Source organism: Myotis yumanensis, unplaced genomic scaffold (genome assembly GCF_028538775.1).
Source record: "Myotis yumanensis isolate MYYU_CA2020_CCGP unplaced genomic scaffold, mMyoYum1.0.hap1 SCAF_2, whole genome shotgun sequence".
Classification (NCBI taxonomy): domain Eukaryota; kingdom Metazoa; phylum Chordata; class Mammalia; order Chiroptera; family Vespertilionidae; genus Myotis; species Myotis yumanensis.
In genome coordinates this window covers 211522499-211548545 of record NW_027223753.1, presented here as the reverse complement: position 1 = coordinate 211548545, position 26047 = coordinate 211522499, and the positions used below count along the sequence as shown (strand labels likewise).

General features: G+C 45.1%; 1 protein-coding gene across 1 annotated transcript in view; it reads right to left on the bottom strand.

Moving 5' to 3' along the window:
* The window catches only part of DSCAM (DS cell adhesion molecule), a 469770-nt gene that overhangs the window by 124978 nt on the left and 318745 nt on the right, over positions 1–26047 (bottom strand). Inside the window, exon 12 of the mRNA XM_070403791.1 lies at positions 17425–17598. Within this exon, the coding sequence (XP_070259892.1) occupies positions 17425–17598 (174 nt within the window). The remainder of the gene's footprint in view (positions 1–17424; positions 17599–26047) is intronic.

The window sequence follows — 26047 nt, the reverse complement described above, 5'->3', positions numbered from 1 at the left end:
AGAAATATGCCACTTTATTTATCCATTATTATCTTGAATTTTTCTGCAATAGGAGACTAGAATTGTTTTGAGCTAACCTTAATCACAGGTCTGCACTCTTTGGGGGAATATGGCACATGCTCTGTATTGAAAAAACGATTTCTATTTGATGGCTCTGCAGGAAGGATGCAGGACACCCAGCTGCATACTCATGGTTTTGGGTGGTTGCCGCCTGTAAAACATGGTGGGCACCTCAGCTTGAATCTGTAGATGTGCCGCTGGCTTACTGTGTAACCTTAGACCAGTGGTCGGCAAACTCATTAGTCAACAGAGCCAAATATCAACAGTACAACGATTGAAATTTCTTTTGAGAGCCAAATTTTTAAACTTAAACTATATAGGTAGGTACATTGTGATTAACTTCATTAGGGTCCTCCTAAGCTGGCCTTTGCTAAAAACATCCTCAATCTGATTGAGGTACATTCGCTGAGGTCGACCCCTTCCAACTCTCCCATCCACACTCGTCTTGTATACTTGTTTCAGATAGACGAGCGTGGATGGGAGAGTTGGAAGGGGTCGACCTCAGCGAACGTACCTCAAAACAATCTACCTCCCCCGCGCTGCGTATCCCATAGCGCGCCTGCTCCGCGTCTCCAGTCGCCAGACTGTCTGCCATTGCCCGACCGACCGACAACCCCCACTTCTTCTAACGCCACTTCTTCAAAATAGACTCGCCCAGGCCGAAAACTGACTTCTGCGCATGGGCCATGAAGTTGCAATCACACTGTACAGTGCGCGCTGGCACGTGGTATTTTGTGGAAGAGCCACACTCAAGGGGTCAAAGAGCCGCATGTGGCTCGCGAGCCACGGTTTGCCGACCACTGCCTTAGACCGTCACCAAATCACTTAATGCCCCAGTTATGTCCTTTGTCGAATGGAGATGATAATGTTGAGAGGATCCAAGGAGCCAGCCCACAGCAGAGTCCGTGCTACATGAGCCCTGCCATGGACCCGATCGCAGGGCCCCCTCAGGTGAGGTGTGAGTGTGGGCTTTGAGTTAAGGCTCCTTTACTAAAGACATCTTCAGTTTGGGCTCAAATTCACTAACCAAGATTTTTTTCTCGAAACGTCTGAGGGCCAAGTCACTACAATTAAAGATTCCAAAGCCGCCACAAGTGGCCTAAATTGCAAAACTGTGACTAAAACTGTTGTAAGCCCACGTTTACTTCCTCTCCTCCTTTTCAAAGCTGGGAAGCATGAAGCAGAAACTGTGACACTCACATACACCTTAGCTTTGAAACGTGACCGCCTGGTCCCTGCATGGTCCCTCCAGCAAGCAGCCAGCTTTCTGCAGCCCCGCTGCAGAGCACGGCGAGGGAACTCCGCTGCAAAGCCGTGTTCTGGAAATGGATCCGTTCTAACGCCTCACAGTGTCATGGGAGCCTAAAGGCTACAGAGAGGGTTCCCACGGTGCAGTGTTTTCAAACAGAAAAAGCAGTTTGCCAAAGGGCAGGGCATGAAAAATACAGATTTCCTGTGAGGACACGGCAAGTGTGGTCACTTCCCAAGTGCAGCGTATTTCATCTCTCTTCTCTACATTCCCATGAGAGTGAACCATGTGACACAAGGGCTCCTGTCCTGCCTTATGAGCGGCCATTAGGGGAGCACATGCCCCGTGAAGGTGGGGTTCATCTGGGATGGGATTCCTATGACTTCACAACAGCCAGCGAGAAGGGCGTACTGTTGCTCTCCAGAATAACACAGAATTGTTTTGAAGACTTTTCTGCCCTTTTCTTGATAATGAAAATTTTTGCTTGGTGGGCGTGGCTCAGTGGTTGAGTGTCAACCTATGAACCAGGAGGGCATGGCTGGGGCTAGATTCCCAGTCAGGGCACGTGCCCAGGTTGCAGGCTCGGTCCCCAGTGTGGGGCGTGCAGGAGGCAGCTGATCACTGATTCCCTTTTATCATTGATGTTTCTGTCTCTGTATTTGCCTCTCCTTTCCTCTCTCTGAAAATTCAATAAAAACATTTAAAGAAAAAGAAAAAAACAGAATAGGAAAGCTTTTCTGCATTCCACATGGGAGACATGCCTTACCTACATCATGGGCCTCTGGCTTAGGCTTTGCCCATCTTACTCTGCAAATAATTCTTCTCTTTTTACATCTATTTCTCCTTTGGAAGAGGGTCCTGCCACAATGGGCATATTAGTTCTGGCTAATAAGTTCTGTATTTGGTCAAAAATATTCTGGCAAGCCCATGTTTTCCTATCTAACCCAAGTATTTCCAGCCTTTAAAAGAACGGTCAAAGGATTTTTGAAAGAAATGGGTCATTATCATGACTCTTCATGATGCGGATGTCAGACCACGGCCTTTTTACTTGCCACAGTCATGGACACCGAGAGCAGGCTGTCTGCACGGATTTCTGAAGTGTAACAAATGGATGAGGCATTCTACCGGGACTGGTACCAAGGAGAGGCTGTGCCCACCCTGTCCACTCTGCCAACAGGAGCAGGGAAAATCCAGACCAAGAGAACTTTGTTCAAAGACTGCCTACTGTGTGCTTCTCCTACAAAACTGGCCCATGGAGGATGCTGTTTTCCTTCGTTACATATCAATTTATAAATTTCCTTCATAATCAGGGGACCTTCGTGTTCAGCAAGTCTGCATCTCACGGTATAAGGAGCCTCATGTGACCTACTTCCTTGCAGCAGAAAGATGCAGCGAGGCAGTGCTCTGCTGTGACCAGCCAGGAGGACATTACCTATTTAGCATGAGATGGGGAATGGTGGGAGCATTGACACCACTGGAATTGGCCAGCGCTAGAAACCAGGGCTTCTTCCCTCCCCTGATCCCACAGCTAGTTGTTTATCATCGACCAGAATCCTGCATAGGAGGTCAGGGCACAACATTAATGATTTGAAAGAGTGTCCCCAGCGCACCAGAGGCACGGATAACTTGGAGACTTTACCAAGACAACAACTAACCTTCTTCCTAACAGTAAACCTACACATATGAACAGTGCATCCCTGCATCTTTGATAGATAATTCAGCAATAATTGATGCATGCATTGATTTTTCAACACAAGGCTATAGAGAGAATGAAAACCTAATCAATCACTGATATTAAAGATTAGTTCCAAAACACACTCTCCTGTTTTCATGGCTCCATCAATAAAACAAAACTGATTCAAACAGATTTTTATTTTTCTCTCTGTCTCCAGCTCTGCTGAAAATATCACTGAGAAAGAGACAAAGGGAATACCAAGCACCCTGGCTAGACAACCTGCCTGTCCCGACCATCTGTTCAATCCCTTCATTTTACAGAGAAGAAAAAAGGAAACCAGAGAAAAGCAATGAGTGTCAAAGGCCCAGATACAAGAGTCAACCAGGATCTGACTTTAATGATTCATCATCAATAATGACCCCAGTGCCCAACGCCCAGGACTTCCCCTGTTTGAGCAGGAAGGTCCTGCATCCCGAGAAGCCCCTCAGTCCCTCCAAATGGTCAGAACAGAAGCGGGAGAGGGGGCTGTGGGACCCAGAACAAGGCAACTAGGCTGTCCCAGCACCCAAGCTGGACAACAGAGGCAGGGACACTTGAGTGTCCAGCTGGGAGGGTCAGGGAGAGAGATGTTCTGACACATGAACATTTTAAACTGCTTCTTCAGCTACTTGTTTTTGCATCCCCCCCCCCCCCCCCAACATTTGACTATGAAATATCTCAGACACACAGAACGTTGAGCAGCCTGGCTTCCACACTGCACATTTCATACACAGGCCTGAATGGAAATTATCTTCACTTATCTCATCTGCCCATCAACATTCACTGAACACGTCATTTTCATTATTCTATTTAACACAGATGTAGGGGGACACACACACCAGTGAATGTCTTGAAGATCAAACACTGAGATGGGGGCCCTCTTCCCAGATCCTGTTCCTTAGGGTGCAGGCCTGTTGTCATGCTGCAGGCTGAACTCTGGCCGGGGGTCTGGGGTCTTGGCTAGAGCAGTACCCCTCTCACACGTCATAGCAGAAAAGGCGAGAAAAGACACTGGGAGCCAGCAGCTGGGCTCCAACCTCATGCCACCCAGGGGCATACTGCTAAGAATGGGCAAGACCACTGGCTGCCTTGGGACTCGGTTTTCTCATCTGACACCTAGGAGGGCTGAGGCAGGCTCAGGAATGGATTAATTTAAAGCTCTCCAATGGACCCAATCTCAAAGGGATTGAAACAATACAACTGGGTGAGCCCAAGCCTTCCCATCTGTAATTCTCCTCTCCTTCCCTTTTTCTTCCTAATCCCCACTTTCTTCACCCCCTCCTTTCTTCCTTCCTTTCTTCCCTCCCTATTTTTGCCTCTCTTCCTCTGTCTCTCTCACACCAATTCCATAACAACAACAGCTAACTTTGATGGATGCTGACTGTACGCCAGGAACCTTTCCACACATTATGCATGTATTTAATCCAAATAACAACCCCATGGAATAGAAATTCTGGCCGCAGAAATGACCCAAGACATAGTTATAAGTAGCATTTTAAGTAGCATCAGATTCCAAATGATGCTACAAATATGGGTGAGATGCATAGAAATAGCATTCCTAGCAGATCCATTGCATCTAAATTAATATTAACAGATGTCTATGCACACGATCCAAGAGAACCAGGAACCAAACAACTGTTTTGAAAGGGGAACGATTAAGATTAAAATGTAGCCGAAAACGGCTTGGCTCAGTGGATAGAGCGTCGGCCTGCGGACTGAAAGGTTCCAGGTTCGATTCCGGTCAAGGGCATGTACCTGGGTTGCGGGCACATCCCCAGTAGGAGATGTGCAGGAGGCAGCTGGTCGATGTTTCTCTCTCATCGATGTTTCTAACTCTCTCTCTCTCTCCCTTCCTCTCTGTAAAAAATCAATAAAATATATTTTTAAAAAAGATTAAAATGTAAAGGAATTATAGGATTCCTCTCACACTTCACATCTTATCTCCCTCCTCCTTGTTTTATAACTAAAGAAATAGAGAACTGGAGGGTTTAAAACTGGCTAAAGGAGAACCTCTTCCCTCTATGCCCCTCTCCAATCCCTGGTCCAAAGCTCTACTTCATCGATTTAGATTTTTAAGACATCAATCTCACCACAAGAGGAATGCAGTAAAGCTAGTTCCTTCAAGCCCTATGATGACGACTTCTTCCTTTAGTCCTCCAGGGTCAGGGGCACTAGTGGTCTCCAGTGGTCAGCAAACTGTGGCTAGGCAAACCGTGGCTCGAGAGCCACACGTGGCTCTTTGGCCCCTTGAGTGTGGCTCTTCCACAAAATACCGACTTCTTCGCATGGGCCGCGAAGTTTCAATCGCATTGTACATGCGCGCCCGCACGTGGTATTTTGTGGAAGAGCCACACTCAAGGGGCCAAAGAGCCGCATGTGGCTCTCGAGCCGCGGTTTGCCAACCGACCACGGCCCTAGAGAAAAGCCCCAGGCTGGTCTACGGGGTGTAGGGCCTCTGGCCGCAGGGAGGTGGGGCGGCCGGGGCCTCCGTGGAAGCCCCTCTCTCGGGGGCTGAGCCAATTTAGGTGGAGACCCCCAATGATGCCCTTGACATTCCGTTTCCTCAGCTGTGAGACAGGACCCAGTCTGTCTCCTGCAAGCCCACTGCGTATGTGAGAAACAGGACTTGTAGGACCCAGAACAGAATGACAACGGGGAGCCCTTTGTTCAAACGGCAGGGAAAGGGTGCCTTTAAAGTTCTAAATCCAAAGCCTGCTTCTTTCTTCTGAGGCCTCTATTTCCACATGTCACAATGATTTATATTTTCTAATATGTCCTGCTCCCTCGGGCTTGGGGCTGGGTCAGTGCTGACCTTCTGGGAACCCAGGACCTGTCTGAGACTTGGCGTGTACATATGTGGGTCCTACCAGCAGCCGGGGCTCCCACCAGATGACCACCTCTCCCTGGCGTTTGGAGGATGACCCCAGGGCTCCCTGAGTCACCCCGAAAGCTCTGTGGTGTTGCCACAATGTGGTCACAGTCCATCCGTGTTACAGCGTGTGCCGGAACTGCATTCCGTCTGATGCCTGAATATATTCCATTGTGTGTAGAGGCCAGATTCTGCTCATCCCTCATCCACCCATGGGCTCTGGGGCTGCCTCCACCTTGTGGCGACCGTGCTAAGGCTCCTGTGGTCACTGGTGTGCAGAGCATTATCCCGACAATATCTGCAGCGCTTTGTAAGCGCAACGGGTTGCAGGTCGAGCCTGCTTCTGCTCAGGCCTTCGCAGGCTTTTCTGTTTGGAGGTCTGGGCCTCTCGGCTGCATCTCCACTTCCTCCTCCGTGAGAACAAAGAGACCTGCAGCCTCCCCCCCCCCCCCCCCCCCCCCCCCCCCCGCTGTGGTGAGGATTAATGAGGCTGTGTTGGGGGAGGGCCCACCATGTGTGGGGAGAAAGACCCCACAGAAGCACGGAGTAGTACTGGTCCCACCGCTGCAGAATCAGAAGTTCCTCCTGTCCACACACTTATTGTTCATGAAAGTTTCAGCGAATGGGGCTGCCTCCTGGGCGGCTCTAATCCCCATGAAGGAAATGAGCTCTCCAGCCAGGAATTAATCAGCTCTTAGCACACACGGAAACACCTCCTCGCTGGGTTACTATGCTTACATAATGACGCGCCTTTGATTATAGCCATTAATCAAATATGTGTTTCCAGGCTACCGTGGGCTGCATTGCTGTTAAACCTCAACAAGATTGACATCATCTCCACTGCCTGGCAGCCTGGCCAGGGCCTGGTGACATGATTAATTGCATCAACGCAAACTCAGCGAACACTTAGGTTTTATATCATATTCACTCTGAACTCGTTTCAAGTCACATTATTGGAAGAAAGTGGATTTATTTTGCATGACAAGTATGAATGGTAACCTCCCAATATTAAAAACTTCCAGTTCACATGGATGTCGGCAGGTCATTTCTTCCCTTTTTCCCCTTCTTGTCTGGTCCTGTACATAGATGCTATGTTTGCCTAATAATAAAGCTTTTAAATAATTAGGTAGAAAAATAATAAGTAGACTTTGATTTCTTGTCACCACTGAAAGTAAAAATTTAAAAATTTATGAATATAAACTATATTATGAAAAAATGGATGAGGTCTAGAATATTAATTAGAAAAAATATTAATCAGTGGTGTGTAGCCATCCCCTATGGTGATCCTCAGTGATCCTTGAATCCTGGTATGCAAACCATCCTTTTAGCCGCCTTCTACATTTTACCAGAGTTGTTGGTCTTTGTGACCAACAGAATATGGCAGAAGTGGTGGGAATCACCCTGATATTAGATTATAAAGGACTATGGCTCCATCTTGAGCACTGAAGTTCTGTCTCTCTCTCCGATCACTGGCTCCAGGGAAGCCTACCACCACATCACCAGGACACCCAGATAGCCAATGGAGAGCGCCATGAGGGATGCAAGTGTCTGGCCAACAGGCTGCAAAGATCCAAGGATGGCCAACCGAGCTTTCTGCCTTTTAAAGCAGTGGTCGCCAACCGGTGGTCTGCGGATGACTGGTGGTCTGTGAGGTCAGAAAGGTTGGTGACCGCTGCTCTGAAGTATTCTGATACACACATGGTCTCACTCATATGTGGAATCTAATTCACAAAATAAACTGATGAACGGAGTGGATCCAGAGACATGGAAGCATGGAACAGAGTGTAGAATCTCAGAGGGAAGGCAGGGGAGGGTGTATGGGTAGGAGGTAATCAACCAAAGACCTTGTATGCATGTATGCATAACCCATGGACACACACAATAGGATGGTGAAGGCCTGGGGGCGGGGGTGGGGTGAGGGCGGGCTGGAGGGGGTTCATTGGGGGAAAAAGGGGACACTTGTAATACTTTCAACAATCAAGATTTAAAAAACTAAAGTATTCTGATACAGTTCTTGGAAGGCAAGAAGTTCCTGTGGAAACAGAACCAGCAGTGTCCAGTGGCGTGGACAACATAGTTAGGTCCAAAGCCATGTTCTAACTTTTGAGCAGGTCTTTACATACAGCTGTTTAGCACAGAGAAGCAAAGGGAGAGAAGATGAGCCACATCCCATGAATGCTCCTGGTGGTGACCTGTCTCACATTCTGTGGATAGCAGCTCCCTGGCATTCAGGGCAGGGTCTCCCGCCACCTCCCTCTGTAGGGCATTCTAAGGCTTCTTCCACCTGAAGATGCTTGTACAAGATGGGCCAGTGCCCAACACATTGACCCTGCAAGCCACACCATCTTTTTAATTTCTGACATTTCGCCTTTTCTTTGAAGCCACCATGAGCACTTGGTCTTCATCCTGGGTCAATATCTGCGTCTGGCCACTGAGGACAGGGTCCCATTGGCTTGCATCCCACTGCGTATGTAGTTCTGCTAATTGGTCATCTGGATTTGGTGATAAAATTTGGTTTCTTTAATTTGGTCATCATTTTCTCTGCATGTCTTTATCATTTGATTATGCCAGCCTCAAGTCTTTTTAAAGACGCCTGGTGTAATAATGATGATGCTAATGATAGCTAACACGTATTGACTCCGATGCTGCGAGTTTTAGGAGCTTTTCATCTTTACAGCGACCCTAGGAGGTAGGTGCTATTATTACCCTGGTCTTAGGAGGGCGGTTATTGAGTGAGGCACAGACACACTGCACATCTCGTTGAAGGTCACACAGGTAGGAAGTGGCGGAGCCAGAGAATGCCCGCAGCCTATGTATGCTTTCCCACCTAGATGCACGTCCATAAGCCACCGAGATTAGTCTTGCCTGGATTTGAACTGTATATATAATATTCTCATCCTGTCTTCATTGTTCTGTGTCTTATTTCATTCTGTGTGATATCTATGTGACATCTACTATATATATATAGTGTCTGCAAATGTTTTCATGGCTGCATACCATTTCTTTGTATTAATATTTCATGGTTTATTTATTCGTGAGGTTTCAGATTTTGGCCACTGCAAACAGTGCAACTATAAACATTTTTTTGCATGCGAACCCCAGACACTTATGCATGAATTTCTCTAGGGAGCATTCAGAGAAGTGAAATTGCTAGTCAAGGCGTGTGTATAACTTTAAATTGATGAGACCATGTCAAACAGCTTCCAACAACAGTTGTACAAGTTTGCAGCCTCACCGTCTATCTTTGTTCCTAATTTGTCTGCAGCAGTGGTTCTTCAAGAGTGGTGCCCGAACAGGCAGCAGAAGTATCACCTGGGAACTTGCTAGAAATGCAAATTCTGGGACCAGGAATCGGTTGAACAGCCCTCCGGGTGAGAACCACCTGCACAGCTGGTCTTTGCATCATCCCTCCCCCGTCTCCAACTCACCCAGAGCCTCCCCCTCGCCTCGGGAAAGGGTGTGGTGGAAAAGCTGCAGGATTTGCAACTAGAGGAGCTGGCTCTGCCAATGCAGGGGCTGTCCACTTGGATGAGTGTTTACACTCTGAGCTGATACCTCCGTGGGCACCATGGGGACACTCCCTCAGGACAAAGCAACTGCAAAGGTCAAGTGCAGGGTTGCACAGGGTTTATCATCTTAGTTATTTGTTCTCTAGCTAATATTTACATCCACGACTTGTTTTCCAAACCAGGTTTACATTCACCGAGGCTGAAGGGACATGTGTGTAGGCAAGAGCCAGGAAGGAAAACCAGAAGCAGTGCGAGGGCAATGGTGTCATGGAGATTTTACAGATTTAAATGTGATGTGGGGCTTTTAGAAAGCTTGAGCAATAAATAAACTATATTTGAACACAAATTTCACTTCTGTGGGTTTTAAATGAAATATTAATAGATTTGGTAAATAATAGTGTTTCTGTTTACTCATGATACTACCTCACATGCCCTGAACCGTGCAATGTGAGGAAGGCATGTGTCATGCAGCCCAGGACTGGAGGCAGGTCATAAACCCCAAGTGCCGGTCTAGCCTGAACTTGCGTGTCCTCCTCTCTCAAACAAGAGCCTTCCATTTGTCAAATACTTAGTCTGCTTCCAGCTCCAAAACTTCATATGCTCGTCAGAGATATCATGGCTTAGTGGTCCTAAGTCTACAATGATAGTAAAGTTTATAATTAAAATTCCATGTGAAACTAGCCTCTTCACAAATGCAGGAGTGTTAGGGATAATGTACTTGCCGATGCAGCCTAACGATGTACTACAGACTACACACGAGAGACCGAAACCAGCCGAGTGTATACTTCACATCACCATGGCGATGGGCCTGACCAGGCAGCGACCTGCCTTTAGCCAGCTGACGCAAGAGGGTGTGGCTGGGGCTGCCGGCGGCCATGGAAGGAAGACACAGATGAGACCCAAACAGTCGTGGCCTCACATTATATATTCCACGGTAACCTTCTGTCAGAGCTGCCACAAAGAAATATATTTTACTTAGGAAGTAGATAAAAATTCAAGAGAGAAAAATGCCAGGCTTGCCAAAATATGGGGTCATTTATTTTCTCTCATATTTAATCTGAAGAATGTCACAGAGATGTCAATAACTGAGACTTTCAGAGCTGCTACTTTGGTCTGACCTCAGTCACCTTGTCCCTCTTCAGTGGGAAAGCCCCATCCACCAGGTGGGAAGCAGAGAGGTCCATATGGGGGGAAGGACATGGTACCACATCCACGAGGGTCAAATACTGCCTTCCATGCAAATCTCATCCTCTTGTCCCTGCCTAGGACCACCTCATTAGTCACGTCTTCAAATGTATTCACTTGCAAGCAAATTTAGCCTCACCTGGTGACAATGCCACCGCAGAGTGAGCGGTGACACATCGGGCTTGCATTTCTTTTAAGAGTAAAAACAGATCCATTTGCACCGCACTAGAGGCCATCATCATTGCACAAAGAGCTCTCGCATGTTAGTTATGATAAACATATGTTTGCATCATCAATGGGACTACAGGAAAAAGCTCACCATCACATGGGCAATTTTTCCATTATCCAAAGGGAAGTTGTTTGGCTGACATAAAATTTGCCCAAAGTTGCAGTAACGAAGCACAGTGTGGCTTTGTCATCAACACGACACCAAGAGTGGAAGCTGCCTGGTGATGAAGCTCCTCTGTGCCTTTCCTTTATTCTACCCACCTAAACACAAGACAGCTAGCGTCATACTACGCAACGGCATGCGTTACAAAAGAAGTCGAAACCTTGAGCCTGGCTGTCCATGTTTCCTGCCCAGATCCTGGGCACAGCTTCCCAAGGACAGGGGTTCCAAGCATGGAGCCCAGGGTCCGGCTCAAAGGAGAGACTCAATCAACACTCGATGGATGAATCTATCAACATGTGCTTCCCAAAGTGCCCGCGCAGAAGGGCATCTGAGCTTCAGCATCTCTTCACCATGATATCGGCTCACCTGAGCCCACGGCTTCCTGGCCCTAACCTATTCCGAGGAGTGTCTGTGGGTGTGGGCTAACTTATCATGCTGCACATTCACAGAGCTTCCAGGTCTGCTGTAGGGCATCATTTCAGTGGGACACACGTGTGGAGTAAGAACCGAGGCTGCAGTTGTCTTTGGCTAAAGGAATGAAACACCCAGCCCATTGGGGACACAGCACAGATGGGGACCCCTGGAAACAGACGTGTGTCCTGGTTCTGTTTTGTACAATCCCAGGGGTCTGAGTCAAGTTCTTTATCGGTTTCCTCATCTTCAAAATGTGGTTAATAATATTACCCTGTCACAGTGCTGGATTCTCTGTGTTAATCTTAATAAGGAGCTTGGGAGAATGGTACATAGTAAATACTAAGTAAGTGTCTCCTGAATCACAGGTCACTGAATCACAGATGCTCTTCTTAATGATGTCTGACAGGAGGCTGTGGCCAACAGTGTCACTGGGCTGGACAACTGTCCTCCTGCTCTCCTGACAACTCCTGGAGCATAGGCGCCCCAGTGCCCATCGCCCACCCTCAGAGCTACCATGCCATCTGCTGCGTGAAGATTGCTTAGTCGGGGTTTGCTGGAAAAAAAATGCAGCCAAACTGGTAGGGGGCTGCACTAGTTTTCTATCGTCACTGTGAGAGGTTACCACAAACGTAGCGGCCTAAAAAATGCAAGTGTATTCTCTTACAGCTCTGCAGGTCAGGGGGCTGGCAGACCTAATTCCTTCTGGAGGCTCCAGGGGAGAACCAGTTTGCTTGCCTTTTCCAGGTTCTAGAGGCCTCCTGCACTCCTTGGCTTGTGGCCCCTTCTCCATCTTCAAAACCCACCCCTTCAATCTCTGGTTCCATTGTCACATCTCTGTATTTGACTTTGACCCTCTTTAATAGAGACCCCTGTGACTACATTGGGCCCACCCTGATAATCCAGGACTATCTCTCCACAGCAAGACCCATAATGAATCACAGCTGTAGAGTCATGCAGCCCTGCAAGGACCACCAACTTAACCCAGCCTCTGAAAGAGCCCACAGGGCAGCCAAAAGTTGCTAATTAAAATGGAGACAGACTGAGAAATTTGAGATATTTGAATCATGATTGTGTACACTCTTACACTATTTTAAAAAATGTGTTCAGTACTTGTCTCATACCAGTCAATTTCAGGGGTTCCTCTGCACAGGCCGGTCCACTTGAGACTCCCTACTTCCAGGCGGTCCTTACAGAAAAGGGTGGCAAGGAGGGTAAAGCTGCTGCCTAGCCTTCAAAATTCAGATATTGAACCCCTAGCCCCCAATGGGGTTGTATTTGGAGATCAAGCTTTTAGGAGGCAAAGGTTAAATGAACTAATAGGACTGGTAGTCGTATAGAAAGAGAGCAATTTTTCTCTCCCCTCCCATGTGCATGCACCAAAAAAGGCCTGGTGAAGACAAAGCAAGGAAAGAGCCATCAGTAACCAGGAAGAAAGATCTCACCAGGAACTGAATTGGCCATCACCTTGATCTTGAACTTCCACCCTCCAGAAGGATGAGAAAGAAATGTCTCTAGTTTAAGCCACTAGTCTATGTGATTTTGTTAGGGCGGCCTGAGCAGACTAACGCACCACAGTTGTGCACAAACCACACAGTGATCGTAATAGAACGCAAATTGCTGGGCGCCAGAAGAATTTGGAGACCTTAGTGGTATTGACACTGTGGGTCCCCAAACCCCACTTTGAGTAGCACTGACATACACAACCAGGTGAGGGAGCCATCGGGATTAAGAGTCAACCCAAGCAGTGAACGCTAGCCATTTCCATGGGCTCTACCTCAACAAAGGTCTTCATCTTCATTCCCGTCCCATGAGACATTAATCTCCTACGATAGTTAATTTTAGGTGTCAATTTGACTCATATTAAACATTGCCCAGATTAAACATTATTCCTGGGTGTGTCTGTGAGGGTGTTTCTGATTGAGATGAGCTTTGAATCAGTGAACTCAGGAGAGTAGCTCACCCTCCCCAAGTGGAGGGACATCAGCCAATCCACTGAGGGCCTGTCCAGCACAGAAAGGCGGGGGAAGGAGGGACTTGCCCCCTGGGCCCCTCAGACTAGGGATTTTCGCCATAGCATCTTCGCCGTAGACATGTTTACCGTGAGCATTTCGCTGCAAACATTTTCTCTGTGTAACTAATTGGCTGTGAGGCAATTTTGCTGTAAAAAAAGGTAAAATAACTGGTTGACAAAAAATAAAATGCACACCTGCTTTTTTGTTTGTTTGTTTTCATTTCTCCATTGACAAACCAAGCAACCACTGGAGAAAAGATAAAATCACTGGTTTCCTGGGTTTTATTTCTCCATTGACGAGTTTTATTTCTGGGTGACTGAAAGTATTTAAGTTCGCCGTCAGTTTGGTTCCATTTCTCCATTGACAAAGTTCCCATAGTTGCTCCATCTTTATGTCACATATAGATCTCAGCCAGCCCTCATAATGGTCTATACAGTGCTGAGTCGACATGGGGGTGACGGTGGACTTAAAATAGTTGGCATTTCTTCCAGATGACGATGATTTACCCCAAGAGTTGGTTTCTTTTTTTTAAATTGTTTTATTGCTTAAAGTATTACAAAGGGTATTACATATGTCTCCTTTTTTCCCCGCCCTTGACAATCCCCTGGCCTCCTCTACCCCCCAGTGTCTTATGTCCACTGGTTATGCTTATATGCATGCATACAAGTCCTTTGGTTGATCTCTTACCCGCCCCCTCCCGCCCCCCAATCCTCCCCGGCCAAGAGTTGGTTTCTTATTTTGAAACAAACTACAGTGGAGGAGCAAACGAGGCGGAGGGCTGTCTTTGAGAGCAGAGTTGCACCCCATTTTCTACCAAACAAAGACCAGTGCGAAGGTACGGTCCACAGCATAAAGCCCGCTATTTACCCAGTACTGCCCTGAATCTGCACGCGTTTTCAACGTGTTCAAATAGTTGGTATTTTGCAAAAAAAAACCTTTAATTTTGTTATGTCCTTTTTAATGTCCCTTTTAAAATTTTTTTTCTGATTTTATCTCTTTTACAGCACAACGGGCTTATGGCCCCCCCATAGTTACGTGGCAAAAATATCAGTAACAATGATGTCCACAGCACAGACACTTATGATGAAAATATTGAACATTATCGCTACCTCCGCCTCCGCCTCCGCCTCTACCTCTATCTCTATACCCATCTCCTATTAGTTCTATTTTGCTGGAGAACACAAATACAGCTCCCTCAGCATGAAATACAGTCCGTGCGGGTGATCACCTTCCTCATGACCCTTCGGTCATGAACATTCAGCATCGCTGTAACTCCTCTGTCCTGGTAAGAATGAGAGGGCAGGGCAGGCTCAGGGCCTGGCCTCAGCCCGGAGAGAGCATGCCCCCCGCAGCTGGGACCTGCTCTCTTTCTTCTCCTGCTGGCCAGTCTCTGTCAGTCTCTGCTGCTTTAAAATGCATAATGGCTTTAGAATTCCACACTCACGGTGGACATACGTGACGGATGGCCTGCTAATACCATGCAAAATGCAGCATTGACATTTCCTGGGAAGAACCAACCCGGAGTTTCTGAATCCTCAGGCAGCCTGGCTGCGGCCTCCTTTCATCTCCGTGGCTAATCAGTGGAAGGGCAGCGCTCCATTAACACAGTGCTGAGTGCCGGCGAGGGCTGCTGACGGCCCCTGTGCTGCCCTGGGTCGGCTGCCATCCCGCCCTCCTGCTAATGAGAACATGGGAGAGATTGCTGACCTGCTCTGTCCCTTCAGGCTGCCGGAGGCCAGTAAGGGCTGCCTCGATGAAGGGCAATGCTGACACATCCAAGCCTTGACTGGTAAGGGAGTGAGGGATGGGCTGGGGCGTGTGTCACTGGCCCAGAGTCACCCAAGCCCGCCCCTTCCTGGCACGCTTCCGGGGACTGCAGAGACTAAATAAGTCACACGTATTCCCTGGATGGAGCCAGTGTCTAACTCTGATATAATAGAGAAAATACCTGGTCTTTGTCCTGGGGTCTTGGCAGAGAGCTTCAAAAATCCTTGGAAATTTCTGAGTGATAAGAATGTGTTTTGTTGCCTGGAGGTGTGGCTCAGTGGTTGAGTATGGACCTATGAACTATGAACCAGGAGGTCATAGTTCGATTCCCGATCAGGGCACATACCCAGGCTGGTGTGGCTCAGTGGTTGAGCATCGGCCTATGAATCAGAAGGTCATGGTTCAATTCCTGGTAGGGCATATACCCAGGTTGTGGGATGATCTCCAGTAGGGGGTGTGCAGGAGGCAGCTGATCAATGTTTTTCTCTCATCCATATTCTATTTCTCTCTCCCTCTCCTTCCTCTCTCTAAAGTCAATAGAAATATATTTTAAGAAAATAATAAAATCTATTCTAGAACTATCACAGGAAATCTCTTCTTACACTCACCACCTGGCATTCAAACCTGTAGGCTCTTCTCTCCTCTTCCAAACACAAGCTCTTTCATTTATGAGGGTAAAGTTCATGGTTGAGTGCATTTATAGCTTTTATATTACTTTGTATCTATTTTCTATATGATAGAAAAATATTCTGTACATTTAAAATATATCAAAGCAGTCGCAAAATATATGCTTTTTGTTAGGAAAAGATCGATCAACATTGGCCCTCAGCTTTTGGGCTTTCTTAATAATTTCATCAATTTATTATTTTTTAAATTTCCATTTCAACTTTGAATTTAAGTGACATAACAATGTTTTAAGATTATTTTTTTAAAAATATATTTTATTGATTTTTTACAGAGAGGAAGAGAGAGGGATAGAGAGTTAGAAAATCGATGAGAGAGAAACATCAATCAGCTGCCTCCTGCACGCCCCCTACTGGGGATGTGCCCGCAACCAAGGTACATGCCCTTGACCGGAATCAAACCTGGGACCTTTCAGTCCGCAGGCTGACGCTCTATCCACTGAGCCAAACAGGTTAGAGCTGTTTTAAGATTCTTACAAGTAAGTTCCTCCACAGTGTAAAACTTAGAAGTCAAAACTGTGCATTGATATGTGCAAAACATATTTTGAAGCAAACCTATTTCAGAACTGTTTTTCCATGACATAAAAGTATAGCAAATAGACAAGTTAATATTTTCATTGTTCTGTAGGAAATCATAGACTACCTAGATAGAATAAATTATTAATGAAATGGAAAGAATATTAGTCTCTGCGTAGCTAGCCTTTAAATAACACACACACACCACTGAAATTGACTTTTAAATTCCAGGCCCCTAATAAATGACATGGCAGAGGTCCTTTCTAACCTATCAATAGCACAACCAAAGTAAAGAAGAGAAAGCTGGTCAAAGCCTGCAGTTGGCAAGGAGTCCCAATTGGTCTAGAAGATTATACCCCTAGAGAAAGCCAGAAGCCATTCACAGCAAACCCGACGCACAACCACCTGCTACCAAGCAGCGCTCGGTGAGCGTCGGTCCACTTTATGTTCTTCGGTTTAGTTACCGAAATATGGAAATAATTTGGTTACAGGGGCCCCTTTCTATAAAGTGGGTCAGCACCATGGACCCTGAGCCACGCTACACATTTCCGTCGTACAGCTGTGTGTTACTTGGTAATGAGTTTCTGGTTGCCTGATTTAATAAGGATCTTAAAAAGGAAATGGATGGATAAGCGAGCTTCTACATGATAAAATGCATGAAAAAGGAAATCTGAAATGAACACATCTGAGAACACAACCGGGCATGTCCCCAATAAAACCAACAGGATAGAAATGCGGGTGCTAACGGCAGAGACCCACTCTTGCTGGGCTGCCCAGCGCCTGTACCCCTGGCCATGGGGACTGAAGGGAGAGGAGCAGGTGGCTCTGTGCCCCAGATGCCAGGGGACACGAGCATGCTCTCAACAGTTGGCCGGATTCCACCCCCCCCCCCCCCCCCCCCCGCCCTTTAATTGTGTTTCTCGGACAGCAAAGCATCAACACAGTTCTAGCAGACCAACATTTTGTTTTGTTTTTAGCCAAATGTGTATGGACACAATGGGCAGTGTCAGCCCCCAAAGACCTGTGTGTGTAAAACAAAGCATCTTCGTCCTTACTTTTCACCGTGAGGTACATGGACTTGCTGACGTCCGCGCCCACGTCGTTGCTGACCTTGCACAGGTAGTAGCCGCTGTCTTCCTCCACCACGTGCTTGATCAGCAGCGACCCGTTGCCCAGCACCTGAATCCGGCCGTTCAGGGCGATTGGTTGGAACTGGGGAACCCCAGCCCCTGGAATGAAATAAAAAGGAGGAACAGTGATGCACACGTGAAGACACATGGGGAGGCAACGAGCCCATGTTCACCCAGAGTAATGGAGAGAAGTGATTGACATTTAACATATAGCCTACATGACAGTCACGGGATACACCATGTGTTTTGTTTTTTTCCTCCCTCCAACACTGAAATTCGTGTCTGGAGAGAAATACATTTATTTAAAATGACAGCATTTCAAACTCTGAGATCAAGAGTAAGAAGCCTTACAGATAGTGTCTACATAAAAAGACAAATTTAATGAGTATCAAGTACCTGATAAATTATTCAGACATCTCAGTAGAATGACTACAGAAGTAGCTGCCTCTCATTGCACCCTGTGTTCCCAAGGACTTCATAGATAAGTATGTAAACATAAGCGCTCTAGGGATATGGGATCTGTGACTTTTTTCTTCCCCACCTCAGGGAAGTTTTCTGATATTATTTCTTCGAATAGGTTTTCTAATCCTTGTTCCTCTTTCTGTTGTTCTGGCACCCCTATTATTCGTATGTTGTTTCGCTTCATGTTGTCCCAAAGCTCCCTTAGGCTCTCCTCCTGTCTTTTAATTTTTTTCTCCAATTGCAGTACAGTTTGGGAGTGTTTTGCTTCCTTGTCTTCTAATTCACTAATTCGGTCCTCCGCTTCTCCTAGTCTACTGTTGATGCTTTCAATGGTGTTTTTTATTGTAGCTATATCGCTCTTCATTTCTTCTTGGGTCTTGCATAAGTTATTGATTTTTTCATCTGTGTCTTCTTGCTTCTTGCATATGTAGTTGATTTTTTCCTCCATCCGGTTTATGCATGCTAGGACCCTTATTCTGAATTCTATTTCTGTCATGTTGCATGCCTCTGTCTCACTTAGCTGCTTTTCTGGCGAGTCCTCCTTTTCTTTCCTTTGGGGGTTTCTTTGCCTACCCATGTTTGATCTCGCTGACATATGTAGATGTTGAGATGTTCAGTGGCTGCTCCCTGGGTGGCAGGGGCTCCTTGGGTTGTGGTTGCTGCTCAGACGGTTGCAGTAGCAGCTGCTTTCCAGTTGGCAGCAGCTCCTCTGGTGGGTGTTGTTCACAGCTGTGTTGGCTCTTCTGGCTGGTGGGGGGAGGCTTCACGTACAGCTGCTGTTCCACAGACAGAGGTTGTGGTGATCAGGAGGCTGTGGTGATCAGGGGGCTGCTGTTGCTTGGATCTGCGGTCTGGGAAACGCTCCTCTCTTACCAGCACTGCATGATCTGGGAAACGCTCCTCTCTTATGGGCACTGCATGGTCCGGTCAGTTCCTCAGGATGCCCCCTTTAGTCTCAGTTCTCCGCAATCACAAAATCCAGATCTCAAATCTCCCGGCACCAGCAAACCCGCGGAACTCCTTACCCCGGTCAGGGTCTGTGTCTGTCCCAAGAGACGCGGCTGTCTGCCCTGCGGTCTCCCTCCGACCCTCTGGGCTCAGGTCTGGCAAACTTTCCTGCCCAGATCCCTGGTTTTTAACCTTTCCAGGGGAGGTCTGTCCTTCCCGGCTGCAAACCGTCTCACCAGCTGAGTAAATTTGCCAATTCGGGGTGGGTGTTATTAGTTTCAGCTGCTTACTCCGTTTGCTCCGCCATATTTCTCGGGATATGGGATCTGAGGACCTTGCTCCTACACACAGCTTAGTCTACAAAGACGATACAAGTATTGCAGATTTCTCTTCTGAGTTCCAGTCTAGAAACAAATTAATGCCGTTTGATGCTATTTAAATAAATAAGTCAGATCATCGCAGTGAAGCACCCCTCTCCTCAGAGGGCCCACACTCAAGGAGGCAATGACACAGCGACGACATAATGTGACTGAGAGAGCCACATAAAGCTGTTCTGAACAACATGTTTTAGAAATAACATAACAGAAGATGAATGTCTTGAGTGATTTTGGGGGAAGTGGCAGTTTGGATTGGCTTGCTATGTTGCTCGCCCCTCTACTGGGATATGGGCGGGACTAGGAGGGTCTTCTCTCATCTCTGACCTTAGACTGACGTACTTGCCCTCTAGTGAACATTCCATCCATAGTCCTTGCTCATGAGTCTATTAGACTTTTGTCTTTTTCTTCTTCATTTGCCAAAGCACTTAGGGTCTTAAAAATGTTTCTATATGTCTATTTTATAAAAAATATGTCTATTTTTGTTCTTGCTGTTTTAATCGGGATTGAATGTTGAATATCACTGGCTATTTTTTTGTCATCTATTAAGATGATCATTATTTTTCCTACAAAAATTAATTGTGCATTTTAAGAATTTGGTTTTATAAATTATAAAATTCCTTCTTATGGATGAGAGGTACTTTGAAGCTTTAAAAACAGGAGAGAAGCTTGTAAGTTTTAAGTGTTTAAACTGGGTCCACAGTTTGAAAGTCTCAATGCCTGTCTCTAAGTTAACAGCAAATTGGGAGTCTGATCTTGTTTAAAAGACACAATCTGAAAATTCAGACAAATGCAGGATTTAAATGATATATCAATCAAGCAGCAAACCAGGAAGTATCAAAATGCTATGGGATTTATGTAAAACCCTAAATTACAAAAACCCTACAAATCTAATGAAATGCTGATAGAATATGAGAAAGTCACAGGACTGTTCATGTCAAAAATACATGTTTTCCTTTCCTCAAAGAATTTATACCAGAAAACATTTGTAATATTTGATGCATTTATACGAAAGAATTACAATATGAAATTTAACATTAAGCCATCTCAATTAAACAGATAAAAAGTCTTATCTGTTAATACCTATCTGGAGAGAGAGACTGCCTTCTTAGAAAAAGGTCCAAATGAAGACAGAAATAAAGTATAAATGCATTTGAAAAACAACCTCCCCCTTTTTTTTTCACAGAAAGTGAACCTAACATGCAGGGTGACACCATTTATAAATCTGATCATGCTTTTTGCTAAACAGAATGAGAGGGACCCATTCCTCTACCATCAGGATGACAGTCCCAAGGTTTAGTACTTTATTTTCTGAGGGTCATGGACTTCTTCATAATTTGATAAAATTATCTGTCATCGACTTTAAATTCATCATTTATTATAAAGAGCAAAATTTACCAGAGTTCATACAATATTCAACATTCTGTAATCTGGTTAGCATAAGTAAACACTTTGGGTAATTAGCCAGAAGATACACTCTAGAAACCAGAAGTCATTAATTAGGAAGCGGTCCGTTTTCTGTGGACAGCTGGGGTCAAGTGGGGACAATGTGGATGCTCTATGACAGGAAAAGATAATGTGAAAGCATTATGTAAGGCACATACCCAATTACTGGCTACGCTAACACTGTGTGACCTTCCTTATCTATTGAAAAGATACGCCTAGCAGTGTTCGCAAGGACTGAGGGAGTGGGAAGAGCAGGAAAAGAATAGCTCAGTGTCACCAAGGGGGCCCACTTGGAAGGCAGCAGCAAACATTGGTTCGTCTTGCCTTCCATTCTTGTCTTTGCTGGCCTGTAGTCTACTTTCTCTGCAGCCGTAAGTCCATCATCTATGAAATGGGAAGAATAATCCATTTCCAAACTACATAGATTATTATAAGGCAGGGGTCCTCAAACTTTTTAAACAGGGGCCCAGTTCACTGTCCCTCAGACCGTTGGAGGGCCAGACTATAGTTTTAAAAAAAAAACTATGAACAAATTCCTATGCACACTGCACATATCTTATTTTGAAGTAAAAAAACAAAACGGGAACAAATACAATATTTGTATTTGCATGTGGCCCGCGGGCCGTAGTTTGAGGACCCCTGTTATAAGGCAACAGAACAGATGATCAGAAATCCATGGGAGCTATCTATGACAGTTTTGAAAAGGAAAAATGAACAGAGTATAATAGTATTACGTATTAAATTATATTAGGAAAAGATGAACCTCCGATTTATGTGGTCATGCTGCCAGGATAGATAGGTCAGTGTAACAGAGGGATAAAAAGACAGACTTCTGTAGACACATTTTTTCCCCCATAGATGATAAAACAATTCAAGTTCATGGGGAAAGGTTGGGCTCTTCAGTAAATGGTTTTAGGACAACTGGCTGGCCATGTGCGCGGATGATAATGACAATAATGATGATGATGATAACAGCTAATGCGTACTGACTCATCGCTGTGTGCCAGGCACCATGATAATAAATGCTTTCTATGAATCATCTTACTCAATCATCACATTAAGCCCTTATCCTATTTGCTTCACATACGAGAAAGCGCTGGTTCACGCAGTTAAATGATTTTCCTGCAGCCAGATGGTGGTGTGCGTGTCTGAACTTAGCCCACAGTCTTAACGGATAATTTCTCCTACTTCTCCTAGATTCCTACTTTCCTTATTTTTCTAAAATGAAGCCCCCAAATTTAATAAAGATTAATATATGAATAATAGGGTATAAGATTTAAGGATGGCAGCATAAAACCAGCATTTCTTCTCTTCCTGGAAAACATACAAAAGCAAATGGTAGAAAGGGAAATAGAAAATATAAACTCCATTTTGCATGAAATTAGGCACCACAATAGCTAAAATGTTAACCATAAAATAGGTGACTGAGCAGCCAGTCTGTATACTGAGAAGTGAACATACAGAAGGACAAGGAGAGGCCGAGAGAGGCCGAGGCTCCGGACCCTGATCCCAGCCTCATGTGCTCTCCTGGAGTTTGTCCATTTCATTACGTGGCACCTGTCTGGGCATCATACCACTAGCCTTTCGGTGCATAGGATGATGCCCAACCAACTGCACCACAGTGGCCAGGGCAGATGACCCAATTTTAAATGCAAACTACTCTCCACTCCTCTCCCACCTCCCAAACCCAGGCACACCCTGACTCTGGTCTTTGGACATTCCCATGACCAAAGCTTCCCTGGAGGTCAGAAGTGGCCCTGGCTGTGGGCAGCCAGAGAGCAAAGGAAGCCCAGGCAGGCCACGGGCTGTGCCTCGGCGATCTCTTTCACTAGCAGCCCCTTTCTGGCCCTCGGCAGCTAACTAGGGGGTAGCCATGGTCAAGGCAGTTACTGAAACCCGTTCTCTCCACCATGAATGACATATATGTGCTTAGCTGTGCATTTCTGGGAGCACAGGTGAGGCCCACCATGGTGTTAAGCCCTGATTTAAAACAATTTTTTTTTTCAGATAAGAGGCCTCATTTGTTCGTGTAAAAGAACAAAAAATCAGGAGACAGAATTGAATGTCTTAGAACTCGTGTATCCAGACCCAAGGTCAAAAATGTAATAACATTATTTTCAGCAAAGATTGTTTCATTTCTGCAACAGCTGCCCTTAAGCCACTGCATTTACTCAGGAATGCTGCAGCCCAGGGTTAAATTGTTGCACCTCTCAGAGCCACAGGCAGAGTCTGGTTTGTCTGCATTATTTCTGTCACATAAAAAGGAGCTGCACCTGTGCACTGAGTATTTGATCATTGGAAACACGTTCCATAAACAAGGCTACACTTTCTTAAGAAATATCTTTATTATTTGAATAATTTGAATAATAACATACAATATCTCTATATTCTACCGGGGAACATTAAAAAATAAGCACAATGCTTGGTATTTTATTGGTTGTAGGGCAGGTAATGCGGTGAACTGTGGGAGAGTGTGCACATTAAAATTCTGGCCAGTGGTCACTGCATACTGAAGGCCATAGAAATTGCTTATTCTTTGAGCCAGCAATTTCATGTGCAGAAATTTATCCCCAGGACAAAATGGACACATGTACAAAGGTCAAGGAGACAGAAGTCATTATGACATTTTTATAACAGTGAAAAACTAGAAAAAGCACACACACAATACCCAGCAATAGTGTCGGACACACCTAATTGCCACTTGCCCATCCTCCCCTCTTACTCGGTGGCCTAGCACAAGTTGTGGTCATGAAGTCAGTGTGCTCAGCTACAACACAGCTTGCAGACCCCCTACGGCTCAGGGTGACTTAGCCAGGGAGGTGTTAGCGGAATTGATTAATGACACCTTCTGGAAAGATCTGACAAGGGAGTTGACTCAGGTGGGAGTGGCAGCCCTCTCCTTTTGCTCTTCCTCCTCCCTGGGAATGTGGAAATGGCCACTGAGCTCAGTGGCCCTTTCAAAAATTGATTTCAGAGAGAAAGGGAGAGGGAGAGAGTGAAACATCAATAATGAGAGAGAGTCATAGATTGGCTGCCTTCTGCACGGCCCTTACTGGGGATGGAGCCTGTAACCTGGGCATGGGCCCTGACCGGGAATTGAAATGTGACCTCCTGGTTCATAAGTAGACACTCAACCATTGAGCCACACCAGCCCAGAGAGATATATTTGGGTCCCTGGTGACTTCGAGGAGAAAACAAACTAGTCCTGAACTATCTACATCCAGACTCCTTGTGGTTTAAGTCACTGAATTTAATATTAACAAAGGCAAAAGCAGGTAGATGTACTTATTGATGTATTAATATAAACTCTACACAGACACTAAAAATCATATTAAACACCCATATTTGTTGACAAGAAAAGACACTCGTAGTATATTGTTAACTGAAGAAAAAAGATTATAAGTCAGAAATATATGTATATCTATATATATATATGTGTCCGGGGAGAGGTCTGAAAGGCTAAGCAAAAAATGTTGATAGTAGTCACCTTTGAATGATGTTATTTCAGGGACCTTAACTCTTTTAAAATTCAGTTGGTTGAAACTTATAATTTTTTTCTTTGATGATTTTATATGACACATAAAATCTAAAGATAATAGGCTACTGTAGCTTAACTTGCACATTAATAATGGGAAGGAATAAAATGTATGTAATGTCTATGGCAGACAAAGCATTATTTAACCGTTTGAGTTCCAAGCAGCGCGATTGTGCTGCTGAGATTTTATGTCGAGAAAACATACGATTCCGTTTGAGTCCCAGGGGGTATTGAAAAAACACTGTCGAAGAATCCCAAACAGCACAACCACACTTTCTCTAAATGAGTACGAAAAGACCCAAAAAGCGTGATAGCGCTTGTTTTATTTTATGTCGAGAAATACCAAGCAGCGCGATCGTGCTGCTTGGGACTCAAACGGTTAACCTGTGAAAAATACTCTTGCAAATAGATAAGACACAGAGGTGTGTGCAAGTAACATAAATAAGAAATTTCCCAAGGGGGAAACAGAAGTGGTCAGTTAACAGAGAACAAAACATTTTCAATAGCATTAGTGATCTAAATAGGCCATTAAAACAGAAAACCATTTCACTCATCACATTGTGAAGACAGAATAAAAAGATCTTATCTAATTGGCAAGAATGCAGGGACACGCACAGCCTCATACTGCTGGTGGGAGTGTAAATTACTCTAACATTTTCCAAAGGGCCCTGGGCCCGTGCAGACCCAAATCGTTAATGTGCTCATGCTATTTCATTGCTAGGAGTTTAGTGGGAGAAAGCAATCACACTTATGCCCATTGCATTAACATGCACAGATGCTCATTGCTGTGGTGTTGACAGTTCTGAGAAACTGGACACAACCTAAGGGAGGCAGGGAACGTCCACACTGGCAAACATTAGAAATATTTTTTGGAGAAGAAAAGCATCATGGAAAATGTTCATAACGTCACGTACGCACATCTATATAAACTAAATTCAATGTATGATGTTGATTTGTTTCCATGTAATGCAACATGGGGCTTCAAAATAAGAAGTCACATGGGCAGACACTCTGAGTAACAGGCTTGTATTTGTGAATAAACCACTTTTACAAGGACAATGGGTGGGGCCTGCTGCAGGGAGTAGCCTCAGAGATTTCTTAAAAGAATTCAATTGATTCCCCCTGCAAGCCAATGGTGTCTATGGTGTCTAGCACCTCCTTGCCTCCCTCTCTTCCTTTTCCCTGGGAGGAAATACACTAGAAGGGATTGTGGGAAGTGTGCCATTTGTTTCCCCCTATTATTGTTATTTTCATAATAAGAAAATGCAACACTGTGTTTTAAACAGCAACATCCAGAATACAAACCATGATTAAATAAACATAAATAAATATACTCATAACAATTAAACATATACTGTAGGTCCCAGATTGTTACAAAAAGATTAAATTCATTTGTTTATCCAACCAGTATATATTTGACCCTCAACTACTATTTGATAAATAAATTACTAAATGAGAACACAAAAACAACTTCCAGTATGTTCATACACATAGTTAAAGAACCTTCCACGGGGAAGATGATAAGATAGACATAAGTCATATTTACAGTACCTAGAACGGTTTCCCCATAGTTTACACCTTGCACATTTCTATTCCTGCCCTGTTTGCAGTGTTACCTTAAAAGGGAACTGCTGCTTTGCCTTTGAAGAGAGAGAATGATTAGGAATGAAAGCTCAAAATAGACATTGGATATGTTTGTATGTGATTTGTGACCAGTTAAATAAAACAATAAAAAACTTATTTTCAACCTTCTAAAACCTCTGAATCTCATATGTGTAAATAC